Source organism: Podarcis erhardii (genome assembly GCF_964252035.2).
Source record: "Podarcis erhardii genome assembly, chromosome: 7".
Lineage (NCBI taxonomy): Eukaryota > Metazoa > Chordata > Lepidosauria > Squamata > Lacertidae > Podarcis > Podarcis erhardii.
The window spans coordinates 81,066,964-81,092,092 of record NC_138511.1 but is presented as its reverse complement, the minus strand read 5'-3'; the positions used below and the strand labels follow the sequence as shown (position 1 = coordinate 81,092,092).

The following is a 25,129-nucleotide window of genomic DNA, read 5'->3' as shown; positions in this document are numbered from 1 at the left end:
AAGCCACCCAGAGTGGCTGGGGAAACCCAGCCAGATGGGCGGAGTATAAATAATATATTTATTATTAAATTATTATTATTATTATTATTATTATTATTATTATTATTATTTGCAGAGATGGCAAAGGTAAAGGAGGAGAGGTTTCTACAGCTGAGGCCCTTCCCCAGATAATGCCACTTTCAAAAAAATTTCTGGCCATGTGTCCCTCTTTTGCTGAGATAGTGGCACTGGGTGCCAATTTTCTTCCAGGTCACATTCAAGGTGCTTAAGTTTATTTCCACAGATCCCTGAGCAATGTGAGCCCAAGGTGCCTTGAGGAGTATGCAGTCCCTTATGCTACACCTCAAGCAGTGAGATCCTTTGATTGGGGCAATTCTTGTAGCTCCCTACACATCTGAGGTTTAGTCAGCCTTCAATTCATAGGAAGCCTTTATTCCTTTTTCATAACACTAGAATTTGTGGGCAGCCAATGGCAGTGAATGTTGGAAGATCTGAGAAAGATGGAAGAAAGTGCTGCTTGAAATAGCAGATAGTTAAACTCTGGAATTTGCTCTCAGGAAGTAAAGATGGGCAGCAATGTGGATGTGTTTGATTGAGGATTAGAAGAAAATAATGGAGGATAAGGCTAACAATGCCTACTAACCAAGTTGGCCATGTTCTTCCTCAAGTGTTGGAGACAGTATTCCTGTGAATGTCAGTTGGTGGGAATCACAAGCGGGGGGACGGGATGGGGACAACTGGTGTTGCTGTCCAGTCCTGCTTTTGGGGCTTTGCACAGGCATCTTGCTGGCCATTGGGACAACAGGGTTCTGGAATAGCTGGACTGGTTCAGCAGGCTGATGGAAGCTGTGCCAGTTGAAGCTTGAGGGAAATCTAACATTAGCACAAATCTTGATTGCCTCAAAGTTGAAAGGGATGCTTTGGTGGGGGTTACGGAGCATGGCTGCTGTGGTGAAATGGGATGCACTACTCCTGACAACAAGGGAGCCCAAAGTGGACACAATAAAAATTTGACATGGAAGGCTGGCCAGGGATTTGAAACCTGAAATCTAGCTCCCATCTCCAAGCACTATTATTTCCCCCAGGAAATGTTGCATTTGGATAAATGATACAACACACATTATTTGCCATATATATTTATTTTGGACATGATTCAATGACTTCATTTGCACATGAAAGTCAAATACAGCCTGTCTTTGAAGAGGAGCTTCTAGACTTCTGGAAAGAAAGCCTGGGAGTCCTCAGGCTGAGACCACCCCTGCTTCAACCACTAGGCCGCCAATTTCCATAAATGGTGGGTTCTTTTGGGCGGTGGAGGTTTGCCTTCCCTCAGCTACAGCTCATTGGCATCATTGTCCGTTGCTTCAGTGCACTCTAATTGAGTGATCTCATATCCCAATGATTTAAGATAAGTCACCAGCATCCCCTGACCGTAGTCACACATACTAGCTGTTGCACAGCCTCGGAGAGCACCCGTCAGTGTGGTTTCCCCTGTTGGAAAAAAACCACATACATATTTTTGAAATCCAAAACCCTCTCCCTCAAACAGAAGCGCCAGAGAAAGAGAGAGAGTCCTAGAGGAATGCCTTTGGCTCCTGGGCCTGTGGGTCTTCATCCTGACCCCTCCAATTTAAAGTGCAAATTTTAAGATGTATTTTTATTTACCAAAATCTATATACCGCTTGCTTGCAGTAAAAACTGCTACGGGTTTACAAGAAATATTTACATTAGCAATAAAAGCAGTTAAAATCATTAAAACATTTAAAACTCAATCGAATGAACAGCAAAAGGGAATAGAGCATGTCCCTATCTGAATAGGCATTTAAGGTTCTGCTGGGGAAAAAATGGAATAAACTGGTGCAGGGTTCCAGGCAAGAACCCCAGAAATCACTAGCCCTTCCCTGTATTCTCCTCCTCCCACCTCCCTGTCCACACATCCCTCCTCCTTGGGCTCTTGCCCATCCCAGACAGTCTGTGAGGGCAACGTGGATCTCCTAATAACTTTCAGCACCCTTAATAAACAAAGTATCCTAGCGTCTTTTAGGGAAGCCATGACTGCTCAAAGTAGCATGATACTTCCTCAAAGATGGGGCCCTAGCTGCACTCCATCATACAAGACTCACCGAACTTCACGAGACCCCCAGCGTAGAAGCATTGATCCTCCTCATTTCTGCAGCTGACGGTCTTATTGCCCTCACACTCATCTGTCAAGATGGTGAGGCAACTCGGGCACTTCAGCCCATTGAGCTCCCTCGTCTCACTCTCAGGCACTGGAAAACAATCACCACACCACACCAACATTGCAATTAGTCAATGTATTTCTTTTGCAGATGCAAACCACAACTTGCTGTATGTGAGGGGTGGGAATTATGCTTCCCCTTCTAAGATGGATGCGTACCACCTTCCAACACTTCTCCAAGCGGTGTGCTTCAGCCATGCTCCATTCGTCCAGGGCTACATTAAGGCATGGTGCAAGATATTTCTAACTGGGGCCACATTCACAGCATAGATTTCAAGCACAGGGATACCACTTTAAGCAATTTGGCATAGCACTGAGCAGCATTGGGGGGCATTCTGAGAGATAAAATGGTAGCTACGAATGGACACAAATGATGATAAAAATCTACAAAATGGCCCTCTTCATGAGAGTGGGAAAGAGAAATAAAGCTTTTAGTAGTTTTATCCTTAAAAACTCACTTCTGGAAAATATGTGCTTAGTTTTGGCAAAAGAATGATTTCACCTAAGAAGAAATGTTAGCTAATAAGAACTATTGTGTGGGGTTTGTTTGTTAATCCATAGCTCTGTGAGGGGAATTGGGGTTTCCCAATTAACTCTCAGCACCCTTAAGAAACTACCACTCCCAGAATTCTTGGTCCTAGTGTTGTTATAGTGTTTACAATAAAAACATACAGCAGGGTGTTGGGAATACTAAGGCGAACCACAAAATGGTGCCGCCTCCCACCAAGAAGTGACGGGTGAGTGAAGGTCTACATCAGGAACAAGGGAATGTGAACATCTACATCAGGAACAAGGGTGGGAGGAGACCAGAGTTCAAATCTATACTTGAGCCATGACACTTTCTGGGTGACCTGGGGGCTAGACACTGCCCCTTAGCCTGACTTATTTCACACAGGTGTTTGAGGCTAAAATGGTGAGCAGGAGAGCCAGAAATGCCACCTCAAGCTCTTTGGACAAAAGAGTAGGGATGTAAATATCAGAAGCTGCTGCAGGAGAGGGACTGTGAGTAACATCACACAAGGAATGTTTCTAGGACTAAGGTAAAACTGTGAAGCTCCCTTGTAATTTTTGCTCATGAATGCTGCATGTTGTTCAAGTAATCTTGTTATTGATACATGGTTTTTGGTTTTGTTCTATGTGCAGTTTTTCTTTTACTATGTTATTAAATAATGCAGATATCCTCTTAGAAAGCACTGTTCTGTTGGCGAAGGCAGGAGCCCACATTGCAGATGTTTGTGTGAGGAGAATCAGAACTTACAGGGTTAAACAGTTCTGTGTGAAATCTCACATTCTGAGGCGTGGTTATGTTCACATACGGGAATCTTTGTGTGTGAGTTCCTTTCGTTTTTGGCTGAGAGAGGAAAGAATGCCTGCTCTCTCGCCGGGCTGATTTATGATGTTTGTCTTCTCATTAAAGGCTGTTAGAGATTAGCAAGAAGCCTGCGAACAGTCTGATTTATTATCCACACACAAGGCAACATTTTCTGCCGCTGCAGATCTCTGCTAGGAGCTGCAAAGAGAGCTCAAGTTTTTTCTATCGGTACAGGCGTCCATCGGCACAGGGGAAGTGTGCCGGGCGCCATCTTATCTCAGCAGGTCATGGAACCAGCCAAGCTTTGGAAGCTGTTGCCACGTCGTGCCTGTGTGTGTGGGAGAAGCCAGCTGGAGCTCCTGCCTAACGTTTGAGGCAGCGAAGCTTGCTGGGGAGGATCTCATCTTCAGGACCGGGTGCCAAGAGGAGCTGCTGGTGACGTGAGTAGGCTCAGCCCCGGGGGAGAAGATGGCAGATGGCCAGGGGTCATTCTCAGTCCCTTTTGAAAAATTAAATGGGAGCAACTGGGAGGAGTGGTCAAGGAAGCTGAAGGTCTGGCTGGTAGCCAAGGGTCTGTGGGAGGTGACCCAAGGGCCCCCACTGCAAGCTCCAGCTGGAACTGCAGCAGCGGTTGTTGCAGCTGCCCATGCCTCACAGAGGAAAGACCAGAAAGCCCTAGGAGCTATAGTGCTCAGTTTGGAGGGCTCACAGCTACCTTTGGTGGAGGGTCTTGAGACTGCCCAGGAGGCCTACCAGGCACTAGAGAGAGTGCACCACAGGACCACAGCTGGGGCAAAGATCCACACCACCAGAAGCTTGTTTGAGCTGAAGCTGCATCCTGGTGATAGCATCAGACAGCATGTGACTAAGATGGTCTCTGTTTTCAACAAGCTGAGACTGTTGCAAGTCAACTTTACTGAGGAACTGAAAGTTTATATTTTGCTCAGCTCTCTGGACAAAAGTTATGACAATTTGTGTCTAACTTTGGAATCGATGAATCCAGCGGATCTTGCTCTGCAGTATGTGACTGGGCGTTTATGTGATGAGGAAGAACGCCGTCTCAGAGAGGGCTGAGCTGGCGCAGGGTGCCCTGCCGGTAGCAGAGGGGGGGATTCACTATTTTTTGGTGTTGAAAAATTAGTCCTTTCGCTCCGGAGCGAAGTGGGGTGAGCAGCGCGGTGCTGTGAATCGACTGCTTTTTCCATGGAGCGAAGCTGCACAGCCGTTGCCGGAGAGCTCTGAATTTTTCCTGTGGACAATTTGATTCTAAAAGCAACTACCCATGAGTAGAACAAATTGGAAACTTTTAAAGAAAAAAAAAAAGACTTAATTTGGTACTGAAGCGGGGAGGCATAAACAGGAAGTCTGCCTTCTGCTTTTGTAAATAGATCAAAGCAAAGAGGCTGCAAGCTAAAGTCTTGGAAAGCCAGTCGGAAAGGACTAATTTTTCAACACCAAAAAATAGTAAATCCCCCCCTTGGAAGCAGGAGAAGGGGGGGGGAGTTTTGGACGATATATACCTGCAAGAGAGAGGGAAAGAAGCTGAAATTCCACCGCTCAGAACCTGGGAACAGGCTGCCAATAGGACAATAAGACTGCCGTACTTTGAAATGCGCATTGACTGTGAATAGACCATCCACTGACAGCTAGCTGAGTAAGAGAGATACATTGTTTTTAGCTGTCCCCCTCTGATCTTAAAAAGGAGGAAAAGTAACTGAAAATTGAAACTAACTTTCTTGCTCGAGCTGTGTTTTAAAAGGCGCCATTTTGGATTAATACAAGTACAGATAGCAACTGTTTCCCCCTAGAGGAAGTTTCTGAAACTGTTACAAGAGTTGGATCAGGGGAATTTTCCACTTGTAAGATAAAACTGTTTGACTGTGGGACAGACCTTGGACTTTTTAAGTGTTATGGCAGATGGGAAAGAAAAAGTAGATTCGTCACTCTCAGACAAAACAACAAGATCTGGGAAGTCTTGGCAGTGAAGAGCGTCAGCATCTGGTCCTTCTGCCTCACCTGCGGCTGTACCAACACAATCCAAACCAAGAGGAATGTCATCAGAAGAAGCTCTAGCGCTTGCATTAAGTAAGATAAATGAATCTTTGGAGCAGCTTAATAAGAAGGTAGATGTGACAAATGCGAAAGTGGATGCTCCAAATACTAAAATTGATTTAAATACAGACTTCCTGTCCCCAAGAGATGCCCAATCGCTGTCACTCCAGCATGTAAGCTACACACAAAAAACAAATTCACGTACTGGTGTCTTCCAAAAACCCATCCCAAACCCAAACCGCAAAAGTCACCTGGCAATCGGCAAATGGTAACGGGGGCAGGATCATGAAATCTGGAAGCCCCTACTCATGAACCAGCACATGGGCGATGCATACTGATTCAGTCACTCTGACCCAAGGAATGAGGCAGTTGAGCAGCTCGGAAGCTGTATCCATGACTGAGCAGCCCTTTTTAGGATCCACTCTGCTCACCCTCGAAAGGGGGAGGGGCTAGAAAAGGTGCCCTAAACATAGTCTGCCTCCCTTTCCCCCTGACTGGATGACTGCGCCCAGTGGGGTCACCACCTAGCGGTTGTAAAACACAATTGAATTTTGGAACATGGAATATACAGACGTTGTCAGATAACACAGATAGTGAGTGTTCTGAATGCAGAACTGCCATCATTGCAAGAGAGCTGCAATGTTTTGACATCACTATTGCAGCGCTTCAAGAGACTCAAAGAGCAGGTGAGGGACAACTGAAGGAAGAAAAAGGAGACTACACTTTCTTCTGGAAAGGTCTATCTGAAGAAGAACTTCGGATACATGGAGTAGGCTTCGCTATCAAAAATGATCTTGTGAAGCTCCTGTCAGAAGTCCCTACTGGCATTAATGAGTGACTCTCAACCCTTCGAATAAAGCACACCAAAAACCAACAGGCTACTCTTATAAGCGCTTATGCACCAACACTGGATGCCGATGAAGACATTAAAGAAAATTTTTACTCTCAGCTGGATACCGTTCTATCAGAGATGCCTAAGGAAGATAAACTCATCCTCCTGGGTGATTTTAATGCAGGAGTTGGGCGAGATTTCAATCGGTGGCCTGGGACTATTGGGAAAGAAGGAATTGGCAACAGCAACCAGAACTGAATCTTACTTTTGACGATATGTGCAGCGCACAACCTTGTTACTACCAACACACTCTTTTGACAGAAAAATAAATTTAAAACTCCCTGGAGGCATCCTCGGTCAAACCATTGGCACCTCTTAGACCAGGGGTCAGCAACCTTTTTCAGCCATGGGCTGGTCCACCATCCCTCAGACCATTTGGTGGGCCAGACTAAATTTTGAAAAAAATATATGACCGAATTCCTATGTCCCACAAATAACCCAGAGATGCATTTTAAATAAAGGCATACATTCTGCTCATGTCAAAACACCAGGCAGGCCATACAAATAACCCAGAGATGCATTTTAAATAAAAGGACACATTCTACTCACGTAAAAACACGCTGATTTCTGGACCGTCCACGGGCCGGATTGAGAAGGTGATTGGGCCTCATCCGGCCCTTGGTCCTTAGGTTGCCTGCCGCTGTCTTAGACTATGTTATTGTCTGTGCTAAAGATTGCCGTGATCTGCTCCTTACCAGAGCTATGACGAGTGCCGACGACTGCTGGACAGATCACTGACTAATATGCTCCACAATGGCTATCAATATTATACCTTAACGCAGGCTTCAAGGAAGGAAAACAAGGCGCAAAATGAACACCCAAGCCCTTCAAGACCCGTTAAGTGGAATTGCTTCCAAATGACTCTTAAGGGCCATCTGCTTTCAGAATTCCCTGAAAACATCGAGGAACACCGGACCAAGCTAAAAACATCCATTATTGCAGCCTGTGAACCAAGCCACAAAGACCATCTATGGGCCAATAAATCATGACATATGCCCCCTACGCTCAGCAGATAGTATCACACGTCTAAAAGATAAAGAAGCTATTGCACTGTGCTGGAAAGAACATTACCAACATCTCCTTAAGCGCAACTCCCCCGTAGCTGCTGAGGTCCTCTCACAAATTCTTACACAATAACTTCACAAGCTCATCAAAAAAATCCGGGAGAGAGAAGAGATCCCAGCAGACTTTAAGGATGCCAAAATTATCAATTTATTTTTTTTAAAAAAAGGTGACAGAACTGATTGCGGAAACTATCGAGGCACCTCTCTATTAGCTGCAGGTGGCAAAATTTTTGCAAGGATCTTAGCAAACCATCTCTTAACAATATCCGAGGTGACCGTTCCTGACCTGAATCCTAAAATGGTTTTTGGCCTTCTAGGGGGACAGTGGACATGATTTTCACTGCTCAACAGCTTCAAGAAAAATGCAGAGATCAAAACCAACCCCCGTATATGTCATTTTTTGACCTAAGGCTTTAGACACTGTAAATCGTAATGGACTGTCCTTCTGAGAATTGGCTGTCCAGATAAATTTGTAAACATCATCCGACTCCTCCATGATAATATGACAGCAACAATCACAGATAACAATGGCTTTCAAAGTGAACCATTCACAGTGGGATCAGGTGTTAAACAGGGTTGTGTTATTGCCCCAACTCTAGTCATTATTTTCATTGCCATGATCCTACACTTTGTCAAAGGAAAACTCCCCACTGGAGTAGAAATCATATATTGAACAGATGGAAAGTTCTTCAATCTGAGAAGGCTGAAAGCAAAGAGTAAGGTTACAGTAACTTCCATCATAGAGCTTCAGTATGCTAATGACAATGTAGTGTGTGCACGCTCACAGGATGACCTCCAAACCATCCTAAATATCTTCCCAAAAGCTTACGAAAAGTTTGGCCTGTCGCTCAACATCCAAAAAAAAAAAAAAAAAACTACTGCACCAACAAGTACAAAATAACCCCTCTGCAGCGCCACAAATCCAACTCAATGGTGTAACGTTGGAAAATGTCAATCACTTCTCCTACCTAGGCAATTATCTTTCCACAAGGGCTAACACTTATGCCAAAATCCAGCATCCCTGAGCTCTGCGAGTGCAGCTTTCTGTCGATTGAAGTGCAGAGTGTTTGAGGACCGGGACATTCACAGGGAAACCAAAATGCTTGTTTACAAAGCTATTGTACTACCAACCTTACTGTATGCTTGTGAAACATGGACCACTTATAAACACCATCTCCAACTCCTCGAAAGATTTCATCAACGGTGTCTCTGAAAATTTTTACACATCACTTGGGAAGACAGGCGAACTGATATCAGTGTACTGGAAGAAGCAAATATCACCAGTGTTGAAGCAATGATTCTTCAACATCATCTTCGTTGGACTGGTCATGCTGTGCAGATGCCTGATGATCTTCTTCCAAAGTAACTACTCTATTCTGAACTTAAAAATGGAAAGTGTAATGCTGGTGGTCAACAAAAGAGGTTTAAAGACTGTCTCAAGGCAAATCTTTTAAAATGAAGTTTAAACACCGACAACAGGGAAACCCTGGCCTGCGAGCACTTCAATTGGAGAACAGCCTTTACCAAAGGTGTCATGGGCTTTGAAGACACTCGAACTCAGGATGTAAGGGAGAAACGTGCTAAGAGGAAGGCATGCTTGGCAAATCCACACCATGATCAACTCCCGCCCAGAAACCAATGTCCCCACTGTGGAAGTACGTGTGGTTCCAGAATTGGCCTCCACAGTCACTTACGGACTCATTGTTAAAACTGTGTTTATGAAAGACAATCTTACTTGGCTACGAGTGATCATGAAAGAAGAATAATAATGATACTGCCTTACCAGTCGCACTGCCTGGTGTGCTGTTATTCCTATCTTCCTCTGCACCTGAGGTTCTCTGTATGCAATTCATGGTAGCTCACCAAGCCACGCTCCAGCTGAGTGCAGCTTTCAGGTTTGGGGTTAGAATCATAGAATCATAGAATCATAGAGTTGGAAGAGACCACAAGGGCCATCGACTCCAACTCCCTGCCAAGCAGGAAACACCATCAGAGCACTCCTGACATATGGTTGTCAAGCCTCTGCTTAAAGACCTCCAAAGAAGGAGACTCCACCACACTCCTTGGCAGCAAATTCAACTGTCGAACAGCTCTTACTGTCAGGAAGTTCTTCCTAATTTTTAGGTCTAATCTTCTTTCTTGTAGTTTGGAACCATTGCTCTGTGTCCGCTTCTCTGGAGCAGCAGAAAACAACCTTTCTCCCTCCTGTATGTGACATCCTTTTATATATTTGAACATGGCTATCATATCACCCCTTAACATCCTCTTCTCCAGGCTAAACATGCCCAGCTCCCTTAGCCGTTCCTCATAAGGCATCGTTTCCAGGCCTTTGACCATTTTGGTTGCCCTCCTCTGGACACGTTCCAGTTTGTCAGTGTCCTTCTTGAACTGTGGTGCCCAGAACTGGACACAGGTGAGGTCTGACCAGAGCAGAATACAGTGGCACTATTACTTCCCTTGATCTAGATGCTATACTCCTATTGATGCAGCCCAGAATTGCATTGGCTTTTTTAGCTGCCGCGTCACACTGATCATGTCAAGTTTGTGGTCAACCAAGACTCCTAGATCCTTTTCACGTGTACTGCTCTCAAGCCAGGTGTCACACATCTTGTATTTGTGCCTCTCATTTTTTTTGCCCAAGTGCAATACTTTACATTTCTCCCTATTAAAATTCATCTTGTTTGTTTTGGCCCAGTTCTCTAATCTGTCAAGGTCGTTTTGAAGTGTGATCCTGTCCTCTGGGGTATTAGCCACCCCTCCCAGTTTGGTGTCATCTGCAAATTTGATCAGGATGCCCCTGAGTCCATCATCCAAGTCGATGATAAAGATGTTGAATAAGACCGGGCCCAAGACAGAACCCTGTGGCACCCCACTAGTCACTCTTCTCCAGGATGAAGAGGAACCATTGATGAGCACCCTTTGGGTTCGGTCAGTCAGCCAGTTACAAATCCACTGAGTGGTAGCATAGTCAAGACCGCATTTTACCAGCTTCTTTACAAGAATATCATGGGGCACCTTGTCAAATGTCTTGCTGAAATCAAGGCAGGCTACATCCACTGCGTTCCCTTCATCTACCAGGCTTGTAATTCTGTCAAAAAATGAGATCAGGTTAGTCTGACATGACTTATTTTTCAGAAATCCATGCTGACTATTGGTGATCACAGTATTCCTTTCTAGGTGCTCACAGACTGTTTGCTTAATGATCTGCTCCAGAATCTTCCCTGGTATTGATGTCAGACTGACTGGGCGGTAATTATTTGGGTCCTCTCTTTTCCCCTTTTTGAAAATAGGGACAACATTTGCCCTCCTCCAGTCTGCTGGGACTTCGCCTGTTCTCCAGGAATTCTCAAAGATGACTGCCAGTGGTTCTGAGATCACATCTGCCAGTTCTTTTAATACTCTTGGATGCAGTTCATCTGGCCCTGGAGACTTGAATACATCTAAACTAGCCAAGTATTCTTGTACTATCTCCTTAGTTATTCTGGGCTGTGTTTCCTCTGCTGAATCATTTGCTCCAAATTCTTCAGGTCGGGCATTGTTTTCCTTATCGGAGAAGACTGAGGCAAAGAAGGCATTGAGGAGTTCAGCCCTTTCTGTGTCCCCTGTTTGCATTTCACCATCTTCTCCTCTGAGTTAGTGTTCCTCTATAATATGTAATTAAGCATCACTGGAGTCCATTGCATCTAATAGATCTTTATTAGCATTTGCTATAACCGGAAGATATCAATTTCCTGAATGCAAACCTCAAAGAAATCAGTTCCCTCCCACACAAGAAGGACAGATGCCTCTCCCACTAAAAATATCTCTACAAATGCAAATGCATCAAAGAAAGTGGGTTGGTCTAGGTTTGGGGGCTAGAACTCTGGGAAACCAATGAGCCAGTGACATGTAGTGGTTAGGGGGCTGGACAAGAATCTAGGAGACCAGGGGACTTCCGGGTCGGCGCCATCGCTGAATGGCGGACTCCCTCCGAGCTCCGGAGGGAGCCTGCTCGGCAGGGGCTGGGTCCTACCGCACCGGCGATGCGGGGACCCTTAAAAACCACCGCCAGAGGAGGCCGTGGACATGGAGACTCGGCTGGCACCGCTAGCGCCCTCCCGACTCGTGAAGGAGCCTTTTTAAAGGCTACGGATCGGGTGCCGGGGAGAAGCGTGGTGCTTTGAGTTCTCTGCTATCCCTGCCGAGCGCAGCCGCATGCCATCCGGCGGAGAGCGCTGACTTCTTCTATTGAAAATTTGGATCTAAAAGAAGAACCCGTGAGTAATTGGAATATGGACTAAAAAGAGGGATAAATCTTAAAAATCTGGAGCGAACGGGGGAGGTGGAAAAAAGGAAGTCAGCCCCCCCCTAAATTGTAGAAAAGCCAAAACAAAGGACTGAACAACTAAGATCGAGAGTAACCTTATCTTGCCGAATTTGCAACTTCGCGAGGGAAAATTATAAGAATGAGCTGGAGGAGAGAAGTGGAATTTATATTAAAAAGCAAACCCCCCCCCCCGGAATCCCTGGAGCGATTCGTGAAAACGCCTGGAGAAGAGCAACGGAGGTTTTGACAGTTGTCAAAGAGCTGTCAAAACGGAAGAACAAAATAGAGACTTTGTTATGAGGACTTTGCCGGTTACATCTGCTATAAATTGGATATAATTTGTTTCAAATAAGGATTAACAAGCTATTTGGATTGTTGGAGGAGATCTGGAAGGGAACTTTGTTACTGTAACCCATCTAGTGGAGTTGAGGGATACTGCATGTGTTTTCGACAGGAAATTTGCACAGCTGAACAGAACTTTTAATCTCCTGGGAAACTGCAGAAATGGAATACTATTTTGTCTACAGAGGTCTACACACTATAGGAAACAATGGAACTATTTGTTGAAAAATGAAAGGACTATGATGTAATGTTTTGCTCCTGAACAACAAGCCTCTGCAGGGATACTAGAAGCTTTTGGAAAAAGAACATTTCTGTGGGAGAACAGAGAAATAAAAAGGAGGAGAATGACTGATAAGAATAAGGAAACAATAAGAACTGGACAGAACTGGGAAGGGGAACATTTGGGATATCCAGATTTGACAAGCTTATGGAAATAAAATTGGAGTTTTTACTCCTGGATACAAAAATCTGGATAGAAGAAATGGTCCCTCTTCTTGATAGACTCCTTCTATGATTGGATATTCGCAATTAAAAAGACTGGCAAAGGAACAGAGGGATGTGGGTTTAGTGTAATGTGGGAACTCCAGGAAGATACTAGAGGTGGAGGGATAGGAGGAACGCAACAGGGAAGGAGGGGGGGGGGAAAGTTGGAATCCAAAGGTTGTAAAATTATTACTTAATTTTATGTTATTTTCATCTGTATTATGTTTGAAAGGGGGGAACTCGTGGAAGGGAATAGATCGACCTTAGGGGATGGGAACTTGGATAAATTGAGTTATTGATGATGAGTGTAATTTGGGGATAAGAACTTGTTGAATTTAATTGCATATTTGGAAGATTTGGAACACATGAGGGGGTGGGGAGGGGAAGTCCTAGTTATTGGAAAAAGTTTATAAATTGGATTTAATTTGTTTTAATTTGGAAAATTTTAATAAAAATTATTTAAAAAAAAAAAAGAATCTAGGAGACCAGGGTTCAAATTCCACTGTAGCCATGACACTTGCTGAGTGGCCTGGGGCCAGGAACCATCTCTCAACATAACCTACTTAACTGGATTTTTTTAAGGCTAAAATGGTGAGTAGGAGCTCAAGCTTTTTGGAGGAAAGCAAAGGAAGTAAATACCAGAAGCTGCTGCAGGAGAGGAACTGTGAGTAACATTATGGGAGGGGTGTTTCTAGGACTAAGGTAAAACTGTGATGCTTCCTTGTAATTTTTGCTAATAGATGCTGTATGTTGTTCAGGTAATCTTATTGTGATTTTGGGTTTTGTTCTATTAGTTCCCGCCACCCCCATACTATGGCTCCAATGCTTTCCTGCTCGTTCCCTCTGTCAATGGTTCCTCCCTGTCCCACCAGTCTGAATCAGGTTTGAAATCTTCTTTCCTAGCGTCACCCTCAGGAGCCTCCTGGAGTGACTGGCTGCCACCACTCCTCCTTGTCTAGCCAGTCCCTGACATCAGGATACTGCTCAAAACTTGTTTGTCTTTCTTTGACCTCTCTCATTACTTGAGTTTTGTGAGATCATCTTTCCTGACGATGATACTTACTTTCAGGAGGTCCTCTGTTGCACATATCTGTCTTGCAGCAGGAGATCTTGTTGTGGATGTACAGTGATGAGGTTATGGAGGCACTGGAATAGTCTGCATCACACAACTCTGTATCGATGCAGGACTTGAGAACCACATTTGACCCCAAAAGTGCTATAAAAGAAAGAAATGAAAAAGGAAATAACTAGACCTGGAGATAGGGCTGGCCCACCCATGAGGAAAGGATTGATGGTCATCTTATGTGGCAGGATCCAGAGGGGCAGGGGATCTGACCATCAAGAAAAGCATTGCCTGATGTTGCTGCCTTCGGTATGAGGGGCAGACCATGATGACAGCTTCACTTAGCAGTAAATCGGTGGTGGAAACCCCTCCTATCCTGAGTACTTCTGCCTCCAGCACCCAGGACACTGAGACTCTCATACCGGCAGTCCATGTCCCTGTTTTTCGTGGCAGGGACCTTGGAGCTCCTTTCTTTTTCTTTTTTAATATAATGTTTATTAAAATTTCTTTTTTCCTTTATAACAACCAAATAAAATCTCTTCATCATATATATCTTTGCTCAAATTGAGCTTTGACTTCCTCCCGCCCCCCTCCCTGACTTTCATCTGCAATCACTTTTATCTTCACATCTCTAAATCACCCTACTTACCTTATCTCCATACTTAAAAGACAGGTATCAAATCATAACCTGTCCTTTTCAAACAGTTCATTGTGCTGGTTTCGGATTTCCCCTGTCAGTCTCTCCAGCTCAGCGTATTCTATCATCTTTGTCTGTCATTCTTCCAACGTTGGAAGTTCCTGCTGCTTCCATTTCTGGGCTAAAAGTCTCCTTGATGTCGAAAATCAAGGCTTTATCAGTAGAAACTGGCAACTCTCCCAGGCACCCGGCATGATTCCCTGTTGACCTCCCTGGCTGCATTCCCCAGCAAGATCCAGCCGAGGTCTCGATGGCGATTCTTCTCAAACGTGAGAAGAACACCCCCCCTCTTTCCTGCCCCCTGGCAGGGGAAAGAGATAGACAAAAACGTATTTACATGCCTTTATTTCTGTCTTTGCAGCATTACAAAAAAAGTTACTGCTCTCTTCAAGCTCCAGCAGTGTAGAGACAAACACTTCCTGCACTTCCTGGACAGGAATAAACGGAAGAGCTCAAATTATACTCTGAGCTAATTCCAGTGCTTCACACTGTGAATTGACTGTTTCCCACGGGCAGTCCCAACATTCCCATGTTGTTTACTTTTCAAGCTAGCACTTTGCAGCTGCATTGCATCCATATCGTAACATACTCCCCCATATGAATCAATGTGTGCTGCGAAAATAGATTGATTCAGAGAAGAAACAAACAGTTGTTATGCATATAACACTCCCCTGTTGTTTCAGTTCCATCCTTGGAACTACCCGCCACTGGTTTCCCCAGTGTACCTTTCTGGTTGTCTGACTTCCAAGGAACGAGTGCATCTGCATTACCTTGGCTAGGGAATGTAGTGTTATGCTTAGCAACTCCCTGTTGTTTCTTTGTCTCTGACTTAGACACAGCTTCAACCTGTCTTGAGTTGTCAACAATAGTAACACATGCAACAGCTGAGTTAGCAAACTCTTTTGAATACCTCTTGGGTGGTACACCCTTTGTAACTCTCTCGGACCTGTGTATGAGGTGCTGATCCTCTCTGCTCACTGGTTCAGTCTCAGGACTCTTTGGAGAACCAGTTCCAATAGTAAACAGTGGTTCATCCTCCACCTGTGAAGGTCTAGCCATTGTGTAAGATTTCCTCTCAATGACTGTGTCAACTGAACTCTTTGAGCTATCACTGTCATTCTCAGTACCACTGTAATCAGTAAAATCATCATCATCATCTGAATTGTCCTCAGTGGGAAATGTGTGAACAATTTCTCTCTCCTGTTCAGGAGCACTCTCTAGAAATTTTGTGAGAATCACCTGACCAGATTCAGACAAAATTACTCTGTAGAGACCCTTTTCATAACCCACAAAAATGCCTCTGGCATTCTTTACTCCACCTGGAGCTTCAGTCAAAACATGAGACCCAAAAACCTTAAAATGGGCTACAGAAGGTTTTCTGTGAAATAGCTTTTCAAAAGGAGAACATCCCAAACCTTTTGAAACCTTTCTCAACCAAGAGTAACAAAAACACAATAACGATTCTGCCCAATACTCATGTGGCAAATGTGAACTCAGTAATTGCGCCTTCATCCCATTTTGCAATTCTTTGTTCACTTGCACACAGACACTTTTGTTCCATGCTCCTGCAGAAACAGCAGTCTTGTGCCTTATGCCTTTCTTATCCAGGAAATCCTGAAAATCCTGTAAAAGAAAAACTGGCTTTTCATCTGTGAAAAGACAATCAATGTTAGCATCATGAACAGTTTTAACCTTGTCACAAAACTCTTTAAACCTTTCTAAGGCTTCTTGTGGTTTCTGCAATATGTATATCCACACATAATGAGTGAAATAATCCACACACACAAGATAATATCTTGCATTGCCTCTAGATGGTGCTAGAGGACCAATCACATCAGCATACACTCGCTGAAATGCACTGTTAACTTTGGTCGCCTTCTGGACGTCCTTCGCCATACCTGCAAGAGAAATCATGTCAGATTCAGATGCATTACAATTTATGCAATCACTTTGATCAAAAGTCAACAAATACAGTCCATCTTTCTCTCTGGCGGAAAGATACAGCTCTCCATCTTTGAAGATTTTGCAGCTTTCTCTATCATAGGACAAAGTCAGTCCTTTCTTTGCGATCTGCGAAACACTCAGCAGATTGAACTTTAAATCAGGGAGCAAATACACATTGTTAATAGTCAAGTTCAGACTTTCAAGATACACAGTTCCAAACCCAGTCGCTTCCAGCTCCTGGCCACTGGCCTGTTTCACAGTGAAGCTTTGCTTCTTAAACGTTGAAAACAGTCCTCGGCGCGACGTCATGTGTTGCGTCGCTCCAGTGTCCAAAACAAAAGTGTTTTCTGTTGAAAATGCGGCTTTTGTTGACTGCAATGCCTTTGCAGGTTTCATCTAGGACTTGGTACGACTTTTGCCTGACACCTCAGGCTTTGCAGAGCTCCTCTTAGCTCCTTTCTGTTGACGTGGCTTCTTACAATTCCCCTGAAGATGCCCAGTCTGTCCACAATTGTAACAACAAACAATGTTCAGAGCTTCAGCTTGCTCTTTCCTTGCAATGGCAGTGGGGGCGCTATAACTCTGAGCCTCACTCCCCCTGTCAGCAACATCCATTGCAGCAAGAACAGGAACATCAACAGCAACAGCAGCAACAGTTCCTTCACTCCCACTTTTGGGGTCAAAGCTCTCCTCAGCTTTCCATAAGCTTTCAGGAATTTGGCCAGCGTCATCTTGGCTCTCCCCTTCTGGGGTAGTCAACCTTCGGCTCTTGCTTCTCACTCCAGCTTCACAAGCTTTTCGGAGCTTCTGAGAGAACAAAGCCATCTCAATCTCAAGCCTCAGCTCTCACTCTCGAGCCTGTAAATTCCAATAGCTGGCTGTTTAGTCTTTGCACCTGGCAGCTAAATGCAGGCTGCTTTGGAAGTCCCTCCAAGAGCAGTGAGATAGCAGACAAAACAAACGCTGTTTTCCCAGTGTTTTTCCAGCCTCTAACACTGTCAGCCGTGTTGGCTAGTAACTTTCCACTTTCTTTTCAAGCTAACTATCTCCAAAGTAGCTGAAAAGACTGATGTCTCATTGCTTAGCAACTGGACATTCCAGGTTTGAAGCAAACCGTTATCAGTCCCAAGAATGCGAAGAATGTGGCTCTCTCACAGTGTTTTTCTATCCAAAAAAACCAGCTTTTGTGAACCAGAGAAGAATCAATCTGCGTTCACTCTTTTAGCCCATAAATCAGCATACCTTGGGGTTCCGTTGCTCCTTGCTTATCAGCAAAAACGTCTGCTTCGGTGTTCAGCCGTTCATTGTAGCCTCCATCCTCACGCTACCACAAACTCATTTATCTCCTTGCAGAGGATGAATACGATCCATCAACCTCTTTAGCTGCTTTCATGTTTCGATGCCATCGGCTCCGTGCTACCAGATGTCGGAAATCAAGCCTTTATCAGTAGAAACTGGCAACTCTCCCAGGCACCTGGCATGATTCCCTGTTGACCTCCCTGGCTGCATTCCCCAGCAAGATCTAGGCGAGGTCTCGATAGGCGATTCTTCTCAAATGTGAGAAGAACACCCCCCCTCTTTCCTGCTCCCTGGCAGGGGAAAGAGATAGGCAGAAACGTATTTACATGCCTTTATTTCTGTCTTTGCAGCATTACAAAAAAAATGTGACCGCTCTCTTCAAGCTCCAGCAGTGTAGAGACAAGCACTTCCTGCACTTCCTGGACAGGAATAAATGGAAGAGCTCAAATTACACTCTGAGCTAATTCCGGTGCTTCGCACTGTGAATTGACTGTCCCTCTGTTTCCCACAGGCAGTCCCAACATTCCCATCATGTTTACTTTTCAAGCTAGCACTTTGCAGCTGCATTGCATCCATATTGTAACACTTTCTGCTATGGTAGCATACATAAATATATTTATGTCTTTTTTGGGGGAATTTCTTCACCTATGATTGCTAATAAGAAAGCCTCTGGTTTTTTTTACTAAAAGTATTTTATATATCATATCCCAGTAGACTTTAATCTTAGGACACATCCACCACATTTGAAAGAAATTCCCTTCCTTCTCCTTACAGTTCCAAAATACCTTATCTTAAGTTCTATACATTTTATCAAATATCACCTTGGAGCTCCTTTCTGAGGCTCCCTCCGCCTCACTGGTGCCCATGCAGGCACACTGCCTCTTTCCTTGTGGAGTGGTCATTTGCAAAGCGCAGGCTGCAAAGCCACCCTAATTATCCCTTGCAGGGCTGCCTGCACTGCCTGGCAGCCTTTGACTGGCAGAGTGGGCTCCATCTTTTCTCCTGTGCTGAAAAAGGCAGCCAGGTGGCAGCCAAGGCTGTCTCCGCCCGGAGCCTGCACATCACTGTCGACTCACGCAAGGTGGGGGCTCCTTCAAACTTCTCCATTGAGAGGTGGGCAGCCGTGCCCCCTCGACAGGAAAGGGTGACATGGCTCGCAGTTCCCCTGCTTAGCAGCTGAGATTCCGCTTCTACTTGTGTGCAAGCAGGAGCGGGGGTGGGGCTCTTGCAGCTAGGGAGGGGGAGCAATTTAACAGAGCCCCCGCCCCACTACTTGCTCATGTGAGCCAGTGGCAGGTTGGGGTTTCCACAAAACTGCTTGGCTGAGGCGAGGGCAGCGGTGTGCTCTTAACCCAAGCAGTTTAAGGAGGGAGGGAGGGAGGGAGGGAGGGAGGAACAAGATGTATAAGCCTTGTCCATGCAGCTTTTTTCTCCCAGTGCAAGTATATGGGACAGACCACGATGATGATTTCACATCGTTGATGAAACTGCCACCCCTCCTGAGTCCCTCTGCCTCCAGCTCCAGGCTGCAGCTTGTTTAGTTTTTCCTCAGCGTGCTGGTTGCTGGAGGCAGAGGGACTCAGAATAGGCAGGGTTTCCCCCACCGATTTACTGCTGAGTGAAGCTGTCATCACAGTCTGCCCTTCATACCGGTCCTGGGGTGATATATCAATAAATCGCCCAGGCCTAATCTTCAGTCACCCTTTCTTCCGGGTCTGCGGGGTGGGGAACATTTCATGGTTTGACTCAGGTATCCAATTGTGTTGAGCAGGCCCTGCTTGGAGCAGAAAGAGATTTGTCCAGTTTTATCTATTTGTTGAATGTGAGTCAGGAATGGAGAACCTTCGGCTGTCCAGAAGTTTCTACCACCCTTCTCCTTATTGAGTGGGACCAGTTCAGGAGGTTTCATGGGAAGGAATTCATCAATGAAATAGGTTTTGTGGCTGACAGAGTGGATAAAAATCAATTTAAAAAATCAAAATAATAAGATTTTTAAATTTAAATTAGGTTTTTTTATTTAAATCAGATTTTTTAAATTTTTTAAATTTTTAAAATTTAAATTATGTTTTTTTTAAAATGCTTTTGGAGGATTCACCCCCCCCCCAAGATAGTTTTCTATTTAAGTTATATTATAGTCCAAAGACTATCCTCATCAGGAAATAAGGATTTGTTTTAAGCTTTTCATGTGTGCTATAACTCCCTCTAAGGTTTTTCCTCAGCATGCTGGGTGCTGGAGGCAGAGGGACTCAGGATCGGAGGGGTTTCCCCAACAACTTACTGCTGAGTGAAGCTGTCATCACGGTCTGCCCCTCATACCGGTCCTGGGGCGATATATCAATAAATCGCCCAGGCCTAATGTTCAGTCACCCTTTCTTCCGGGTCTGCGGGGTGGGGAACATTTCATGGTTTGACTCAGGTATCCAATTGTGTTGAGCAGGCCCTGCTTGGAGCGGAAAGAGAGTTCTCCAGTTTTATCTATTTGTTGAATGTGTCAGGACAGGAGAACCTTTGGCTGTCCAGAGGTTTCTACCACCCTTCTCCTTATTGAGTGGGATCAGTTCAGGAGGCTTAATGGGAAGCAATTAATGAATGAAATAAGTTTTGTGGCTGCCATGGTGGATGACAGAGTGGATAAAAATCAATTTTAAAAATCAAAATAATAAGATTTTTAAATTTAAATTAGGTTTTTTTATTTAAATCAGATTTTTTAGTTTTTTTAAATTTTTTAAATTTAAATTATGTTTTTTTAAAAATGCTTTTGGAGGATTCACCCCCCCCCCCAAGATAGTTTTCTATTTAAGTTATATTATAGTCCAAAGACTATCCTCATCAGGAAATAAGGATTTGTTTTAAGCTTTTCATGTGTGCTATAACTCCCTCTAAGGTTTTTCTTAAAAAATCGTTTAATCACATCAGTTAACAAACATGGATACATATGCTATAATGTTATTGTTTTAGTTAAATAAATTATTTAAATTGCTATTAATGAAAGGATTATTTTTTCTCCTTCCAATAAAATACAGCAGAAAAGAAGTCCAAATATAAACAGTTAATTTATTAAACCTCACAAAAAATTTATAATTATCTGTCAATGTTTTTCTAATAGTATAACCAAATCAGTAATTTTTGATATAACTTTAAAAACTACTCTGAAAATTTATTATTCCAAAAACGAAACCTTCATCTAGTTGTAAAGATTAGGATTATACCAGCAAGAATGAGTTTTTATGTAAAAAAAAGTTTTAAATCAAGTTTTACTGACTGTTTTTACTGATTTAAAGTAAATCCTCCCTGTAAGTGGACCAATGAGAGTCGATGCTGGAGCTCATAAAGGGAGCATGTACCACAGGCAATTAGGAAGGGGCAATATGTCAGTATCAGTTTCTCTTGGTTTCTTATTTTAAGTTCATTTCTCCACATTTTCATATCAGTTTCCAACTCTCCCCCCAACCCCATCAACATTTAGTGTGAATGTAATTTTTACTCTTAGGCCCTATCTGCAGGGTCATGCTGATTTAAGCAGTCATGGTTTTCCCCATGGGGGTGGGGGGAGGGCGGGGGGATATTTGTTGACCATCTTGGCTGTGAATCCTGGCGGACTAGCTCTCTCTCTTGCAGGTCATTTTTCACTTGGCCTGGGAGATGGGAACCTGATAGACTGACTCCAACTAAAAAAGCTGAGGCTGCTGAACCGACACTTGCGTTGGGGTATTGTTTGGCTTGTTTTGTTGCTGTTACTTATATCCATCTTTTCTATCTTTATTTTTAGCTCTTCTTATGAATTAGGTGACTGTTGATTGACTTGGTTTAGGTTCTTATATGCACACTTTACCCTAGTATGTGCATTTGTCTACTGATTTGGACAACTGGATTGCAAAAATGGGAGAAGGGCAGATTCTGAAGGATGGCTTTGTTTTGCTCTGCCAGTTGAGTAAACGCACCTTTAAATATGAACTGACTTGAATTTCTTCCTTGCTCCTACAGGCAATGCAGAGGCTAAAATACTACTTTATTAAAAGTCATGTTCTGTGGCTTGTGGCTAAGATATGGCCTTAGAAAGTGAGTCAGGGGGTTTACGTTTTGGTGATCAAAGAGGCTGAAAGTTCTCTTCACTTACACAGTTTGCCAACTCCAAGGGCAGACATGCAGGACTGATCACTGGACTCGTCACACTCCTCAGTGGTGGAATTTCTGCAATATTTTCCTTCATTGAAACAAGACTCACATGTCAGAGATGCCACTGTAGACAGGGGAAAAATGGGTTTAGAAATCTTTAGTAACTGTGTAGGAAGAATAGGTCTGCGTCAAGGTACATGAACACAACACTTTCTACTACAAACTCCATCTTACAAGAGTCAGCAAAGGCCACCAACTTAGAATCATAGAATCATAGAGTTGGAAGAGACCACAAGGGCCATCGAGTCCAACCCCCTGCCAAGCAGGAAACACCATCAGAGCACTCCTGACATATGGTTGTCAAGCCTCTGCTTAAAGACCTCCAAAGAAGGAGACTCCACCACACTCCTTGCCAGCAAATTCAACTGTCGAACAGCTCTTACTGTCAGGAAGTTCTTTCTAATGTTTAGGTGGAATCTTCTTTCTTGTAGTTTGGAACCATTGCTCCGTGTCCGCTTCTCTGGAGCAGCAGAAAACAACCTTTCTCCCTCCTCTATGTGACATCCTTTAATATATTTGAACATGGCTATCATATCACCCCTTAACCTTCTCTTCTCCAGGCTAAACATGCCCAGCTCCCTTAGCCGTTCCTCATAAGGCATCGTTTCCAGGCCTTTGACCATTTTGGTTGCCCTCCTCTGGACACGTTCCAGTTTGTCAGTGTCCTTCTTGAACTGTGGTGCCCAGAACTGGACACAGGTGAGGTCTGACCAGAGCAGAATACAGTGGCACTATTACTTCCCTTGATCTAGATGCTATACTCCTATTGATGCAGCCCAGAATTGGATTGGCTTTTTTAGCTGCCGAATCACACTGTTGGCTCATGTCAAGTTTGTGGTCAACCAAGACTCCTAGATCCTTTTCACATGTACTGCTTGAGACTTGGATAGCTTCAAAAGTGAACTAGATAAATACATGGTTACCATCCTCAATTGATATATTTTTTCTGCAACATTGGAAGCACTATTTGAATACTAGTTTCTCGAAACTAGTATATATTCCTTCTGTAGTTCTTAAACTCTGTGAATAGGGGTGGGCCTTGCATAGACCAGAGAATGATTGTTGAAGATGACTCCTGCAGTCTGAGGGAGAGGACCAGTAGAGAAGATGTGGGGTAACCTTTAACCCTCCTGAAGTTGTTGTACTACAACTCCCATCAGCACCAGCAAACATGACAGACTCTGGTAAGCACATCTGATACCCCTGGAACCTGACTCCACTCAGAGATTGGGGTGGTGTGTAATACCAGCAAACTAAAAGATTGCATGGGGTGGGGGCAGGATAATTCCGCTCCGAAATATGAGAAAATTTGTGCCTATACATTGTCTCCTATCTTATCATAAGTTTCTACAAATGTAAGCAACTTACTCTTTGCTTTAAATCAGGCATGGCCAAAGTCCATTTCAGGGGCCCCAGTGGTCGGTTTAATCCGGCCCCTGTGGCAGTTTATTTTCCTGGGGTAAAATCCTGAAAAAACCTCAACAACTTCAGTCCTAAAAAATGCTAGGATTCTGGTTTATTGAAGAGTGAACTACTGCCTCTTTTGCTCCCCCAATGTACTTGGGGATGCCACACCTCTGTATGCATTTGGTAAAATAAAGATTTAATATTGAGAACAAAGTTTCAGGAGGAAGGGGCAGAATTTGAGTGGACGATGAGGTAAGCAAACAGGAAAGAAGTTCAAGAAACATACTCTTTGTTGTAGATGAAACCTAGGATTCTGGTTTACCCAAGAGTGGGCGACTGCCCCCATTGCTCCCCCAATGGACTTGGGGATACTGCACCTCTCAGTATGGATTTGGTTAAATAAAAACAAATATAAACATTGGGAAGAAACTGTCAGGGAACTGACATCAGAGCGAGAGGCGGAGGCAGGGCTCCAGAGCGATGCTGGAGAGGGGACCAGCAGGGGAGAAGGAATTCAGCGTAACACCAGTAGAGAAGAGAGGGAGATGGAGGAATTGGAGACAGGTCTCCAAGACCCTTCACCAGAGACTAGTGGAGAGAGCGCTGGCACGCCCCTGCCTTCCCCTTACATGCGTAGACGAGTTCCGCGCAGGGAAAGTAGCAGGAGACTTGGCGTCAACCAGCTCTTATGTTGGAAGAGGTTCAAGAAACACCCACTGACGGATTCTGCAAGTGACTAGCAGGTCACGGAGGGCAAACTGTCAGCCTAAGCATGGTTGGCCAAGCAATCTAACTAAACTGAAGGCAATTTACGCACAAGTAACCCCCTTACAACCATTACAGAAACTATCTATGATTGAGAATCCCTTGTACCTTGACCATATGCTTTATTCCTCTCCCTTTCAAAGGAAGCACAAGTCCTTGTTCCTTTCTTCTCCTGCTTTAATGGCTGACACCCCACTTAGTTCCTTGCTGGAAACAGGATGAACAGCCCAGCAGCTGTGGTTCTGCTCACCTGGACTCAGAAGGGTCAAGAGGAGGCAGGAGATCAGGAGTGTCTTCATCATTCTAGAGAGCTGAAGAGCCAAGAAGGAGTTCGAGAATAAGCAAGGAACTAAAGCTTAGTTGGAGGAATTTGTAGAGGATTGCAAGGAGCACTTTGCCAGCACCCAGGAACAATGGGTTCAGGACAGTGTCACAAATTTTTAGAATTCTGATCATGCTATACTATAATGTAAAGCACAGTGTTGAAAACTAATTAAATCTCTTCCCCTTTCCCAGAAATCCAAGGACACGTCCCTCCTTATCTGTTCCAGCCTCAATTTCTCAACCCTGGATGTGGGGAAATGAGTCCCATCAGGTTACAGCACTGAAATTGGATTAGGTTAGCACTGGGCCAAGCAAGGAACTGAGGCTTAGTTGGAGGAATTTATAGAAGATTGCAAGAATCACTTTGACAGCACCCAGGAACAATGGGTTCAGGACAGTGTCACAAATTTTTAGAATTCTAATCATGCTATACTATAATTTAAAGCACAGTGTTGAAAACCAATTGAATCTCTTCCCCCTTCCAATAACTCCAAGGACACGTCCCTCCTAATCTGTGCCAGCGTCAATTTCACCATCCTGGATGTGGGGAAATGAGTCCCATCAGGTTACAGCACTGAAATTGGATTAGGTTTCTGGAAGCCAAGGAATTTTCTCTGACAGCATGAACTTCTTTGAAAGGGGGACACATGTCTGTCCACAGTTTCCCTTGTGGTACAGTAATAAAATGCACGGTGACTCGGATCCCCTCACTCCCATTAAATGCAGTTGCATTTGGGGTAAATCAATCTCCCCCCCTCCAAGAG

At 44.2% G+C, this 25,129-nt stretch overlaps 1 protein-coding gene and 1 long non-coding RNA gene across 2 annotated transcripts in view; one reads left to right on the top strand and one right to left on the bottom strand.

The window, feature by feature from the left end:
- LOC309346271 overlaps positions 1 to 25,129 on the top strand; it is a 172,220-nt gene that overhangs the window by 104,683 nt on the left and 42,408 nt on the right. The window lies entirely within an intron of this gene.
- Positions 1,133 to 24,443, bottom strand: LOC309346073 (phospholipase A2 inhibitor gamma subunit B-like). Its single transcript, XM_081869750.1, has 5 exons — positions 24,292 to 24,443; positions 21,811 to 21,933; positions 13,754 to 13,906; positions 2,124 to 2,270; positions 1,133 to 1,491 (listed from the first exon to the last, which is right to left on the bottom strand). Exons 1-5 carry the CDS (start codon positions 24,341 to 24,343, stop codon positions 1,334 to 1,336), a joined length of 633 nt encoding a protein of 210 aa, XP_081725876.1. The 5' UTR covers positions 24,344 to 24,443; the 3' UTR covers positions 1,133 to 1,333.